Source organism: Oncorhynchus nerka, linkage group LG8, assembly GCF_034236695.1.
Source record: "Oncorhynchus nerka isolate Pitt River linkage group LG8, Oner_Uvic_2.0, whole genome shotgun sequence".
Classification (NCBI taxonomy): Eukaryota; Metazoa; Chordata; class Actinopteri; order Salmoniformes; family Salmonidae; genus Oncorhynchus; species Oncorhynchus nerka.
Window position 1 is genome coordinate 63656214 of NC_088403.1, and position 14466 is coordinate 63670679.

Below are 14466 nucleotides of genomic sequence, written 5' to 3' on the forward strand. Positions count from 1 at the left end.
TTCAGGGGGTGTTGTTCAGGGGGGTGTTGTTTAGGGGGATGTTGTTCAGGGGGATGAGGTGTTGGTCAGGGGGGTGTTGTTCAGGGGTGTGTTGTTCAAGGTGGGTGTTGTTCAGGGGGTGGTGTTCTTCAGGGGGGTTTGTTCAGGGGGATGGGATGTTGTTCAGGGGGGATGTTGTTCAGGGGGATGAGGTGTTGTTCAGGGGGGTGTTGTTCGGGGGGGTGATGTTCAGGGGGGTGTTGTTCAAGGGGGTGTTGGTCAGGGGGGTGTTGTTCAGGGAGGGGTGTTGTTCAGGGAGGGGTGTTGTTCAGGGAGGGGTGTTGTTCAGGGGGGTGTTGTTCAGGAGGGGTGTTGTTCAGGGAGGGGTGTTGTTCAGGGGGGGTGTTGTTCAGGGGGAGGGGGTGTTGTTCAGGGGGCGGGGTGTTGTTCAGGGAGGGGTGTTGTTCAGGGAGGGGTGTTGTTCATGGAGGGGTGTTCAGGGGGTGAGGTGTTGTTCAGGGAGGGGTGTTGTTCAGGGGGTGTTGGTCAGGGAGGGGGTGTTGGTCAGGGAGGGGGTGTTGTTCAGGGGGGTGTTGGTCAGGGAGGGGTGTTGTTCAGGGAGGGGGTGTTGGTCAGGGAGGGGTGTTGTTCAGGGGGGGGTGTTGGTCAGGGAGGGGTTGTTGTTCAGGGATGGGGTGTTGGTCAGGGAGGGGTGTTGTTCAGGGAGGGGGTGTTGTTCAGGGAGGGGTGTTGTTCAGGGGGGGGGTGTTGTTCAGGGGGAATTGTTCAGGGGATGGGGTGTTGTTCAGGGGGTGTTGTTCAGGGGGTGTTGTTCAGGGGGAATTGTTCAGGGGATGGGGTGTTGTTCAGGGGGTGTTGTTCAGGGGGGTGTTGTTCAGGGATGGGGTGTTGTACAGGGGGTGTTGTTCAGGGGGTGTTGTTCAGGGGGGTGTTGTTCAGTGGATGGGGTGTTGTTCAGGGGGTGTTGTTCAAGGGGGTGTTGGTCAGGGAGGGTTGTTGTTCAGGGATGGGGTGTTGGTCAGGGGGGTTGTTGTTCAGGGAGGGGTGTTCTTCAGGGGGTTTGTTCAGGGGGTGGGGTGTTCTTCAGGGGGTTTGTTCAGGGGATGAGGTGTTGTTCAGGGGGTTTTGTTCAGGGGGGGGTGTTGTTCAGGGGGTGTTGTTTAGGGGGTGTTGTTCAGGGGGTGTTGTTCAGGGGGTGTTGTTCAGGGGGTGTTATTTAGGGGGATGTTGTTCAGGGGGATGTTGTTCAGTGGGATGAGGTGTTGTTCAGGGGGGTGTTGTTCAGGGGGTGTTGTTCAAGGGGGGTGTTCTTCAGGGGGGTGTTGTTCAGGGGGGTGTTGTTTAGGGGGATGTTGTTCAGGGGGATGAGGTGTTGGTCAGGGGGTGTTGTTCAGGGGGTGTTGTTCAAGGTGGGTGTTGTTCAGGGGGTGGTGTTCTTCAGGGGGGTTTGTTCAGGGGGATGGGATGTTGTTCAGGGGGATGTTGTTCGGGGGGTGATGTTCAGGGGGTGTTGTTCAGGGGGGTGTTGTTCAGGGAGGGGTGTTGTTCAGGGAGGGGTGTTGTTCAGGAGGGGGTGTTGTTCAGGGAGGGGTGTTGTTCAGGGAGGGGTGTTGTTCAGGGAGGGGGTGTTGTTCAGGGGGGCGGGGTGTTGTTCAGGGAGGGGTGTTGTTCATGGAGGGGTGTTCAGGGGGGTGAGGTGTTGTTCAGGGAGGGGTGTTGTTCAGGGGGGGGTGTCTCCTGACCCCTCCTGTCTCAGCCTCCAGTATTTATGCTGCATTAGTTTATGTGTCGGGGGGCTAGGGTCAGTTTGTTATATCTGGAGTACTTCTCCTGTCCTATTCGGTGTCCTGTGTGAATCTAAGTGTGCGTTCTCTAATTCTCTCCTTCTCTCTTTCTTTCTCTCTCGGAGGACCTGAGCCCTAGGACCATGCCCCAGGACTACCTGACATGATGACTCCTTGCTGTCCCCAGTCCACCTGGCCATGCTGCTGCTCCAGTTTCAACTGGCCTGGGCCCTAGGACCATGTCCCAGGACTACCTGACATGATGACTCCTTGCTGTCCCCAGTCCACCTGGCCATGCTGCTGCTCCAGTTTCAACTGTTCTGCCTTACTATTATTCAACCATGCTGGTCATTTATGAACATTTGAACATCTTGGCCACGTTCTGTTATAATCTCCACCCGGCACAGCCAGAAGAGGACTGGCCACCCCACATATGCTCTCTCTAATTCTCTCTTTCTTTCTCTCTCTCGGAGGACCTGAGCCCTAGGACCGTGCCCCAGGACTACCTGACATGATGACTCCTTGCTGTCCCCAGTCCACCTGACTGTGCTGCTGCTCCAGTTTCAACTGTTCTGCCTTATTATTATTCGACCATGCTGGTCATTTATGAACATTTGAACATCTTGGTCATGTTCTGTTATAATCTCTACCCGGCACAGCCAGAAGAGGACTGGCCACCCCACATAGCCTGGTTCCTCTCTAGGTTTCTTCCTAGGTTTTGGCCTTTCTAGGGAGTTTTTCCTAGCCACCGTGCTTTTACACCTGCATTGTTTGCTGTTTGGGGTTTTAGGCTGGGTTTCTGTACAGCACTTTGAGATATCAGCTGATGTACGAAGGGCTATATAAATAAATTTGATTTGATTTGATTTGTTGTTCAGGGAGGGGTGTTGTTCAGGGAGGGGGTGTTGGTCAGGGAGGGGGTGTTGGTCAGGGGGGGGGTGTTGTTCAGGGGCGGTGTTGTTCAGGGAGGGGGTGTTGTTCAGGGGGGTGTTGGTCAGGGAGGGGTGTTGTTCAGGGAGGGGGTGTTGGTCAGGGAGGGGTTGTTGTTCAGGGATGGGGTGTTGGTCAGGGAGGGTTGTTGTTCAGGGATGGGGTGTTGTTCAGGGAGGGGTGTTGTTCAGGGAGGGGTGTTGTTCAGGGAGGGGTGTTCAGGGGATGAGGTGTTGTTCGGGGGGGGGTTGTTCGGGGGGTGTTATTCACGGGGGGTTGTTCAGGGGGGTTGGGGATGAGGTGTTGTTCAGGGGGGTTGTTCGGGGGGTGTTGTTCAGGGTGGGGTTGTTCAGGGGGACAGGGTGTTGTTCAGGGGGAATTGTTCAGGGGATGGGGTGTTGTTCAGGGGGTGTTGTTCGGGGTGTTGGTCGGGGGTTGTAAAGGGGATGGGGTGTTGTTCAGGGGGGTTGTTCAGGGATGGGGTGTTGTTCAGGGGGGTGTTGTTTAGGGGGATGTTGTTCAGGGGGATGAGGTGTTGTTCAGGGGGTGTTGTTCAGGGGGTGTTGTTCAAGGTGGGTGTTGTTCAGGGGGTGTTGTTCAAGGGGGTGTTCAAGGGAGGGGGTTGTTCAGAGGGATGGGATGTTGTTCAGGGGGATGTTGTTCAGGGGATGAGGTGTTGTTCAGGGGGTGTTGTTCGGGGGGTGTTGTTCAGGGGGATGAGGTGTTGTTCAGGGGGGGTTGTTCGGGGGGTGTTGTTCACGGGGGGGGTTGTTCAGGGGATGAGGTGTTGTTCAGGGGGTGTTGTTCGGGGGTGTTGTTCAGGGTGGGGTTGTTCAGGGGACAGGGTGTTGTTCAGGGGGAATTGTTCAGGGATGGGGTGTTGTTCAGGGGGTGTTGTTCGGGGGGTGTTGGTCGGGGGGGGTTGTAAAGGGATGGGGTGTTGTTCAGGGGGGTTGTTCAGGGATGGGGTGTTGTTCAGGGGGTGTTGATTAGGGGATGTTGTTCAGGGGATGAGGTGTTGTTCAGGGGGGGGTGTTGTTCAGGGGGTGTTGTTCAAGGTGGGTGTTGTTCAGGGGGTGTTGTTCAAGGGGGTGTTCAAGGGAGGGGGTTGTTCAGAGGGATGGGATGTTGTTCAGGGGGATGTTGTTCAGGGGGATGAGGTGTTGTTCAGGGGGTGTTGTTCGGGGGTGTTGTTCAGGGGGATGAGGTGTTATTCAGGGGGGTGTTGTTCAGGGGGTGTTGTTCAGGGGGGTTGGTCAGGGAGGGGGTGTTGTTCAGGGAGGGGTGTTGTTCAGGGGGCGGGGTGTTGTTCAGGGAGGGTGTTGTTCAGGGGGGGGGTGTTGTTCAGGTGGGGAGGGTTGTTCAGGGGATGAGGTGTTGTTCAGGGGGTGTTGTTCAGGGGGGTTGTTCTGGGGGGGGTGTTGTTCAGGGGGGTTGTTCAGGGATGAGGTGTTGTTCAGGGGGTTGTTCGGGGGGTGTTGTTCAGGGGGTTGTTCAGGGGGGTTGTTCAGGGGATGGGGTGTTGTTCAGGGGGAATTGTTCAGGGATGGGGTGTTGTTCAGGGGGGTGTTGTTCAGGGGGTGTTGTTCACGGAGGGGATGTTGTTCAGGGGAATTGTTCAGGGATGGGGTGTTGTTCAGGGGGTGTTGTTCAGGGGGGGGGGTGTTGTTCAGGGGATGGGGTGTTGTTCAGGGGGTGTTGTTCAGGGGGTGTTGTTCAAGGGGACAGGGGGGTGTTGTTCAGGGGATGGGGTGTTGTTCAGGGGGGGTGTTGTTCAAGGGGGTGTTGTTCAAGGGGGTGTTGTTCAGGGGGTTGTTCAGGGGGGGGTGTTCAGGGGGATGGGGTGTTGTTGTTCAGGGGGAATTGTTCAGGGGATGGGGTGTTGTTCAGGGGGGTTGTTGTTCAGGGGGTGTTGTTCAAGGGGACAGGGTGTTGTTCAGGGATGGGGTGTTGTTCAAGGGGGTGTTGTTCAAGGGGGTGTTGTTCAGGGGGTTGTTCAGGGGGTGTTCAGGGGGATGGGGTGTTGTTCAGGGGTGTTGTTCAGGGGGGGTGTTGTTCAGGGGTGTTGTTCAGGGGGTGTTGTTCACGGAGGGGTGTTGTTCAGGGGGATTGTTCAGGGATGGGGTGTTGTTCAGGGGGTGTTGTTCAGGGGGGTGTTGTTCAGGGATGGGGTGTTGTTCAGGGGGGTGTTGTTCAGGGGGTGTTGTTCAAGGGGACAGGGTGTTGTTCAGGGATGGGGTGTTGTTCAAGGGGGTGTTGTTCAAGGGGGTGTTGTTCAAGGGGGTGTTGTTCAGGGAGGGGGTGTTGTTCAGGGGGCGGGGTGTTGTTCAGGAAGGGTGTTGTTCACGGGGGGTTGTTCAGAGGGAAGAGGTGTTGTTCAGGGGGTGGGAAGAGGTGTTGTTCAGGGGGGGGTGTGTTGTTCAGGGGGTTGGGGGATGAGGTGTTCAGGGGGTTGTTCGGGGGGATGACGGGGGTGTTGTTCAGGGGGGTGTTGTTCAGGGGGAGGGTTGTTCAGGGGGGGGTGTTGTTCAGGGGGGGGTTGTTCAGGGGATGAGGTGTTGTTCAGGGGGGTTGTTCGGGGGGGGGTGTTGTTCAGGGGGTTGTTCGGGGGTTGTTCAGGGGGGGGGTTGTTCAGGGATGAGGTGTTGTTCAGGGGGTGTTGTTCAGGGGGCGGTTGTTCAGGGGGTTGTTCAGGGGATGAGGTGTTGTTCAGGGGGGTGTTGTTCGGGGGGTTGTTCAGGGGATGGGGTGTTGTTCAGGGGATGGGGTGTTGTTCAGGGGGTTGTTCAGTGGGATGGGTTGTTGTTCTGGGGGAATTGTTCAGGGAATGGGGTGTTGTTCAGGGGGGTGTTGTTCAGGGGTGGTTGTTCAGGGGGCTGTTGTTCAGGGGGGTTGTTCAGGGATGGGGTGTTGTTCAGGGGGTGTTGTTCAGGGAGGGGGTGTTGTTCAGGGGGGTGTTGTTCAGGGGGTGTTGTTCAGGGGGTGTTGTTCAGGGGGTGTTGTTCAGGGGGTGTTGTTCAGGGGGTGTTGTTCAGGGGGACAGGGTGTTGTTCAGGGGGAATTGTTCAGGGATGGGGTGTTGTTCAAGGGGGTTGTTCAAGGGGGTGTTGTTCAGGGGGTATTGTTCAAGGGGGTGTTCTTCAGGGGGTTTTGTTCAGGGGATGAGGTGTTGTTCAGGGGGGTGTTGTTCAGGGGGGATGAGGTGTTGTTCAGGTGTTGGGGGTGTTGTTCAGGGGGGGTGTTGTTTAGGGGGTGTTGTTCAGGGAGGTGTTGTTCAGGGGGTGTTGTTCAGGGGTGTTGTTCAGGGGACAGGGTGTTGTTCAGGGGAATTGTTCAGGGGATGGGGTGTTGTTCAAGGGGGTTGTTCAAGGGGGTGTTGTTCAAGGGGGTGTTGTTCAGGGGGTGTTGTTCGGGGGGGGTGATGTTCAGGGGGTGTTATCCGGGGGATGAGGTGTTGTTCAGGGGGTGTTGTTCTAAGGGGGGTGATGTTCAGGGGGTGTTGTTCAGGGGGATGAGGTGTTGTTCAGGGGGGTGTTGTTTAGGGGGTTGTTCAGGGGGGTGTTGTTTAGGGGGTGTTGTTCAGGGGGTGTTGTTCAGGGGGGTGTTGTTCAGGGGGATGTTGTTCAGGGGGAAGGGGGTGTCACCTTCTTCTGCAGAAAGAGCTGCTCCTCGTCACTCTCAGGGGGAAGTCCCTCCCCTATGAACACCAGTTCAAAGGTCATGTGCGGCAGGAGAACGGACAATTCCTATTGGTGGAGGGGAGGCAGTAAAACAAAGGCAGGCAGACAGACAGACAGACAGACAGGCAGGCAGGCAGGCAGGCAGGCAGACAGACAGACAGACAGACAGACAGACAGACAGACAGACAGACAGACAGACAGACAGACAGAGAGAGAGAGAGGCAGGCAGGCAGGCAGGCAGGCAGACAGACAGACAGACAGACAGACAGATAAACAGACAGACAGGCAGACAGACAGACAGAGAGACAGACAGGCAGGCACACAGATAAACAGACAGACAGACAGAGAGACAGACAGACAGACAGACAGACAGAGAGACAGACAGGCAGACAGATAAACAGACAGACAGATAAACAGACAGACAGACAGACAGACAGACAGGCAGGCAGACAGACAGACAGACAGACAGACAGATAAACAGACAGACAGGCAGGCAGGCAAACAGACAGACAGACAGACAGACAGACAGACAGGCAGACAGACAGACAGACAGACAGACAGACAGACAGACAGACAGACAGACAGACAGACAGACAGACGGTTGATAGACGTTACTCTGGGTGGGAAGTGAAACAGGAGGGGTCCGTTCTAATCTCTGTGTTTACGCCCTGCTGAGAGCTGCAAGGACCAGACAAAGAGGCCTCACAGGAAGAAGCAGGAGATGAAAGTGAAAACACACACACACACAGACACACACACACACACAGACACACACACACACACAGGAAGAGTAAGTGATTGCAGAAGAAGTGGTGATATGAGCAGGGTGGAAATCCCAGGCGTTGCAGTCCTACCCAGAACACCTTGAGACAGTGGAACTCCCTGTAGGAGTCGATGATGTGGATCTTTAGAGACTGCTTCTTCTGGATGTTGAGCTCTGGAACTGAGGAGGGACACATACTGCACACTCAGTCGTCTGATTACACACACACTCTCATACACACACACACAGCTCACACACACTCAGTCGTCTGATTACACACACACACAGCTCACACACACTCAGTCGTCTTGTCCAGTTAACCTTTCTCTTTGAGACGTGCCCTGATTACACACACACTCTCACACACACACACACACACTCTCACACACACAGCTCACACACACTCAGTCGTCTTGTCCAGTTAACCTTTCTCTTTGAGACATGCCCTGATTACACACACACTCAGTCGTCTTGTCCAGTTAACCTTTCTCTTTGAGACATGCCATGATTACACACACTCTCACACACACACACACACACACAGCTCACACACACTCACAGTCTTGTTCAGTTAACCTTTCTCTTTGAGACATGCCACGATTACACACACACTCTCACACACACACACAGCTCACACACACTCAGTCGTCTTGTCCAGTTAACCTTTCTCTTTGAGACATGCCATGATTACACACACACTCTCACACACACACACACACACACACACACACACACACACACACACAGCTCACACACACTCAGTCGTCTTGTCCAGTTAACCTTTCTCTTTGAGACATGCCATGATTACACACACACTCTCACACACACACACACACAGCTCACACACACTCAGTCGTCTTGTCCAGTTAACCTTTCTCTTTGAGACATGCCATGATTACACACACACTCTCACACACACACAGCTCACACACACTCACAGTCTTTGGGCACCATCGACGTGATTATGTAGTAGATGGATAGAGGGGAGCTGAGAAGAACAGCCACGGGAGAGGACAGACTGATACCCCTCCACTCACAGTACTGACTCCACAACACTGAGGTGAGAGAGAGAGACAGAGAGTGAGAGAGAGTTTTGGCAGCCAAATATGTGTCCTCCTGCCACAACCTGAGGGGCAGCCAGTGAAAGGTGCAAAATAATGTCGATAATATTTCCCATGTTGTTTTGTTTTGTCTTTCATACCAGGTCGTGTGTCTTCTCAGTCATGTTGACACTGGTCTACTACCAGGTCATGTGTCTTCTCAGTCATGTTGACACTGGTCTACTACCAGGTCATGTCTCTTCTCAGTCATGTTGACACTGGTCTACTACCAGGTCATGTGTCTTCTCAGTCATGTTGAGACTGGTCTACTACCACGTCATGTGTCTTCTCAGTCATGTTGACACTGGTCTACTACCAGGTCATGTGTCTTCTCAGTCAGGTTGACACTGGTCTACTACCAGGTCATGTGTCTTCTCAGTCATGTTGACACTGGTCTACTACCAGGTCATGTGTCTTCTCAGTCATGTTGACACTGGTCCACTACCAGGTCATGTGTCTTCTCAGTCATGTTGAGACTGGTCTACTACCAGGTCATGTGTCTTCTCAGTCATGTTGACACTGGTCCACTACCAGGTCATGTGTCTTCTCAGTCATGGTGACACTGGTCCACTACCAGGTCATGTGTCTTCTCAGTCAGGTTGAGACTGATCTACTACCATGTCATCTGTCTTCTCAGTCATGTTGACACTGGTCTACTACCAGGTCATGTCTCTTCTCAGTCATGTTGACACTGGTCTACTACCAGGTCATGTGTCTTCTCAGTCATGTTGACACTGGTCTACTACCAGGTCATGTATCTTCTCAGTCATGTTGACACTGATCTACTACCAGGTCATGTATCTTCTCAGTCATGTTGACACTGGTCTACTACCAGGTCATGTCTCTTCTCAGTCATGTTGACACTGGTCTACTACCAGGTCATGTGTCTTCTCAGTCATGTTGACACTGGTCTACTACCAGGTCATGTGTCTTCTCAGTCATGTTGACACTGGTCCACTACCATGTCATGTATCTTCTCAGTCATGTTGACACTGGTCTACTACCAGGTCATGTCTCTTCTCAGTCATGTTGACACTGGTCTACTACCAGGTCATGTCTCTTCTCAGTCATGTTGACACTGGTCTACTACCAGGTCATGTCTCTTCTCAGTCATGTTGACACTGGTCTACTACCAGGTCATGTGTCTTCTCAGTCATGTTGACACTGGTCTACTACCAGGTCATGTGTCTTCTCAGTCATGTTGACACTGGTCTACTACCAGGTCATGTATCTTCTCAGTCATGTTGACACTGGTCTACTACCATGTCATGTCTCTTCTCAGTCATGTTGACACTGGTCTACTACCAGGTCATGTGTCTTCTCAGTCATGTTGACACTGGTCTACTACCAGGTCATGTATCTTCTCAGTCATGTTGACACTGGTCTACTACCATGTCATGTCTCTTCTCAGTCATGTTGACACTGGTCCACTACCAGGTCATGTCTGACACTGGTCCACTGGTCCACTACCAGGTCATGTCTCTTCTCAGTCATGTTGACACTGGTCCACTACCAGGTCATGTGTCTTCTCAGTCATGTTGACACTGGTCCACTACCAGGTCATGTGTCTTCTCAGTCATGTTGACACTGGTCTACTACCATGTCATGTCTCTTCTCAGTCATGTTGACACTGGTCTACTACCAGGTCATGTGTCTTCTCAGTCATGTTGACACTGGTCTACTACCAGGTCATGTGTCTCCTCAGTCATGTTGACACTGGTCTACTACCAGGTCATGTGTCTTCTCAGTCATGTTGACACTGGTCTACTACCAGGTCATGTCTCTTCTCAGTCATGTTGACACTGGTCCACTACCAGGTCATGTGTCTTCTCAGTCATGTTGACACTGGTCTACTACCATTGCTTTAATGTATTGTTGTTCTCATTAATATTGTTGTTGTAGTTGTTGTTACAATTTAATAATAATCCCATGTCCACTACTACTAGTATTATTGCTGTTGTTAATGGTAATCCCATGTCCACTACTACTAGTATTATTGCTGTTGTTAATGGTAATCCCATGTCCACTACTACTAGTATTATTGCTGTTGTTAATGGTAATCCCATGTCCACTACTACTAGTATTATTGCTGTTGTTAATGGTAATCCCATGTCCACTACTACTAGTATTATTGCTGTTGTTAATGGTAATCCCATGTCCACTACTACTAGTATTATTGCTGTTGTTAATGGTAATCCCATGTCCACTACTACTAGTATTATTGCTGTTGTTAATGGTAATCCCATGTCCACTACTACTAGTATTATTGCTGTTGTTAATGGTAATCCCATGTCCACTACTACTAGTATTATTGCTGTTGTTAATGGTAATCCCATGTCCACTACTACTAGTATTATTGCTGTTGTTAATGGTAATCCCATGTCCACTACTACTAGTATTATTGCTGTTGTTAATGGTAATCCCATGTCCACTACTACTAGTATTATTGCTGTTGTTAATGGTAATCCCATGTCCACTACTACTAGTATTATTGCTGTTGGTCATGGTAATCCCATGTCCACTACTACTAGTATTAGTATTATTGCTGTTGTTAATGGTAATCCCATGTCCACTACTACTAGTATTATTGCTGTTGTTAATGGTAATCCCATGTCCACTACTACTAGTATTATTGCTGTTGTTAATGGTAATCCCATGTCCACTCCTAGTATTATTGCTGTTGTTAATGGTAATACTACTAGTATTATTGCTGTTGTTAATGGTAATCCCATGTCCACTACTACTAGTATTATTGCTGTTGTTAATGGTAATCCCATGTCCACTACTACTAGTATTATTGCTGTTGTTAATGGTAATCCCATGTCCACTACTACTAGTATTATTGCTGTTGTTAATGGTAATCCCATGTCCACTACTACTAGTATTATTGCTGTTGTTAATGGTAATCCCATGTCCACTACTACTAGTATTATTGCTGTTGTTAATGGTAATCCCATGTCCACTACTACTAGTATTATTGCTGTTGTTAATGGTAATCCCATGTCCACTACTACTAGTATTATTGCTGTTGTTAATGGTAATCCCATGTCCACTACTACTAGTATTATTGCTGTTGTTAATGGTAATCCCATGTCCACTACTACTAGTATTATTGCTGTTGTTAATGGTAATCCCATGTCCACTACTACTAGTATTATTGCTGTTGTTAATGGTAATCCCATGTCCACTACTACTAGTATTATTGCTGTTGTTAATGGTAATCCCATGTCCACTACTACTAGTATTATTGCTGTTGTTAATGGTAATCCCATGTCCACTACTACTAGTATTATTGCTGTTGTTAATGGTAATCCCATGTCCACTACTACTAGTATTAGTTAATTATTGCTAGTATTATTTGTTAATGGTAATCCCATGTCCACTACTACTAGTATTATTGCTGTTGTTAATGGTAATCCCATGTCCACTACTACTAGTATTATTGCTGTTGTTAATGGTAATCTAGTATTATTGCCATGTCCACTACTACTAGTATTATTGCTGTTGTTAATGGTAATCCCATGTCCACTACTACTAGTATTATTGCTGTTGTTAATGGTAATCCCATGTCCACTACTACTAGTATTATTGCTGTTGTTAATGGTAATCCCATGTCCACTACTACTAGTATTATTGCTGTTGTTAATGGTAATCCCATGTCCACTACTACTAGTATTATTGCTGTTGTTAATGGTAATCCCATGTCCACTACTACTAGTATTATTGCTGTTGTTAATGGTAATCCCATGTCCACTACTACTAGTATTATTGCTGTTGTTAATGGTAATCCCATGTCCACTACTACTAGTATTATTGCTGTTGTTAATGGTAATCCCATGTCCACTACTACTAGTATTATTGCTGTTGTTAATGGTAATCCCATGTCCACTACTACTAGTATTATTGCTGTTGTTAATGGTAATCCCATGTCCACTACTACTAGTATTATTGCTGTTGTTAATGGTAATCCCATGTCCACTACTACTAGTATTATTGCTGTTGTTAATGGTAATCCCATGTCCACTACTACTAGTATTATTGCTGTTGTTAATGGTAATCCCATGTCCCACTACTACTAGTATTATTGCTGTTGTTAATGGTAATCCCATGTCCACTACTACTAGTATTATTGCTGTTGTTAATGGTAATCCCATGTCCACTACTACTAGTATTATTGCTGTTGTTAATGGTAATCCCATGTCCACTACTACTAGTATTATTGCTGTTGTTAATGGTAATCCCATGTCCACTACTACTAGTATTATTGCTGTTGTTAATGGTAATCCCATGTCCACTACTACTAGTATTATTGCTGTTGTTAATGGTAATCCCATGTCCACTACTACTAGTATTATTGCTGTTGTTAATGGTAATCCCATGTCCACTACTACTAGTATTATTGCTGTTGTTAATGGTAATCCCATGTCCACTACTACTAGTATTATTGCTGTTGTTAATGGTAATCCCATGTCCACTACTACTAGTATTATTGCTGTTGTTAATGGTAATCCCATGTCCACTACTACTAGTATTATTGCTGTTGTTAATGGTAATCCCATGTCCACTACTACTAGTATTATTGCTGTTGTTAATGGTAATCCCATGTCCACTACTACTAGTATTATTGCTGTTGTTAATGGTAATCCCATGTCCACTACTACTAGTATTATTGCTGTTGTTAATGGTAATCCCATGTCCACTACTACTAGTATTATTGCTGTTGTTAATGGTAATCCCATGTCCACTACTACTAGTATTATTGCTGTTGTTAATGGTAATCCCATGTCCACTACTACTAGTATTATTGCTGTTGTTAATGGTAATCCCATGTCCACTACTACTAGTATTATTGCTGTTGTTAATGGTAATCCCATGTCCACTACTACTAGTATTATTGCTGTTGTTAATGGTAATCCCATGTCCACTACTACTAGTATTATTGCTGTTGGTCCCACCATTTATTTATATATAAATATTTGGATTTTTTATTTTTCTATATGTATAATTTGACAATGTAAGTAATAATGAACTTGCCATGTCAATAAAGTCAATTGAATTGAATTGACAGAGTGAGAGAGCTACAGAGAGAGAGACAGAGAGAGAGAGTGACAGAGAGAGAGAGAGAGAGAGAGAGAGAGAGAGAGAGAGGAGAGAGACAGAGTGACAGAGAGACAGAGAGAGGTGAGATAAGAAAGAGAGAGAGAGAGAGAGAGGTGAGATAAGAGAGAGAGAGAGCGAGGGAGAGAGACAGAGAGACAGAGAGAGAAAGTGACAGCGATAGAGAGAGAGAGAGAGAGAGAGGGGAGATAAGAAAGAGAGAGAGAGAGAGGGGAGATAAGAAAGAGAGAGAGAGAGAGGGGGGAGATAAGAAAGAGAGAGGGAGAGCGAGAGAGAGAGGGGAGATAAGAAAGAGAGAGAGAGGAGATGAGAAAAAGAGAGAGAGTGAGAGGAGATAATGAGAGATTTAATGAACATCAGTATTATAACATTGTTTGAAGGTGAAAGTGAGTGATACAACATTAATGGGATTATTGTCCCATTCTGGCTGTAGTTTCTGTTTTACCCAGTGGTTTGGTGACGCTGGGGACTGCATGAGGAGCTGGGCTACAGAGCAAGATGTCTCCCTCCCTTTTCAGGGGTCCAAAGGGCTCACTGTGACCTTAACACATCACATACAGTAGGACAACTTAGTTCATCACTACACAACAACACTAGTACGTTACTCCACTATAGTAACCCATAGGCACTTTGTCTATGAAGTACAGTGTTGTTACTTTGGTAATAAAAACACCCACCAAATCATCATTATCCAATCAAAATGCTCACCAAATCATCCTTATCCAATCAAAACGCTCACCAAATCATCATTATCCAATCAAAATGCTCACCAAAACATCATTCTCCAATCAAAATGCTCAACAAATCATCATTATCCAATCAAAATGTTCACCAAAACATCATTATCCAAAACAAAGTGATCTGAGTTGTTGGCTACTGGGCCGTACCAACCTGTGAACCAGTGGGGGTATTGATCTCTGGACTGTTCCACTGTGGGATGGAGCTCATATCTGGGGGAGCGTACCAGGAGGCTCCAGTGTACCCAGTAGCCACTGTCCAGTTTATTCTTATTCAGGAAGTGTTCCAGGTCGAAATCAACAGCTGTCACCTCTGATTGGGTAGAATAGTGGACGAAGAAACCAAGAGAGGAA

General features: G+C 48.6%; 1 protein-coding gene across 3 annotated transcripts in view; it reads right to left on the minus strand.

Moving 5' to 3' along the window:
• LOC115126945 (zinc finger MYND domain-containing protein 15-like) overlaps window positions 1–14466 on the minus strand; it is a 32976-nt gene that overhangs the window by 15507 nt on the left and 3003 nt on the right. The window contains exons 2-6 of one of the 3 annotated variants that reach the window (XM_065021975.1): window positions 14267–14425; window positions 13821–13916; window positions 8096–8212; window positions 7249–7337; window positions 6359–6460 (exon numbers count right to left, since the gene is read on the minus strand). In XM_065021975.1, coding sequence (XP_064878047.1) covers window positions 6359–6460; window positions 7249–7337; window positions 8096–8212; window positions 13821–13916; window positions 14267–14425 — 563 coding nt within the window. Of the gene's footprint in view, window positions 1–6358; window positions 6461–7248; window positions 7338–8095; window positions 8213–13820; window positions 13917–14266; window positions 14426–14466 lie in introns of those variants that run through there. The other 2 variants (XM_065021976.1, XR_010464603.1) reach the window with 2 other exon arrangements.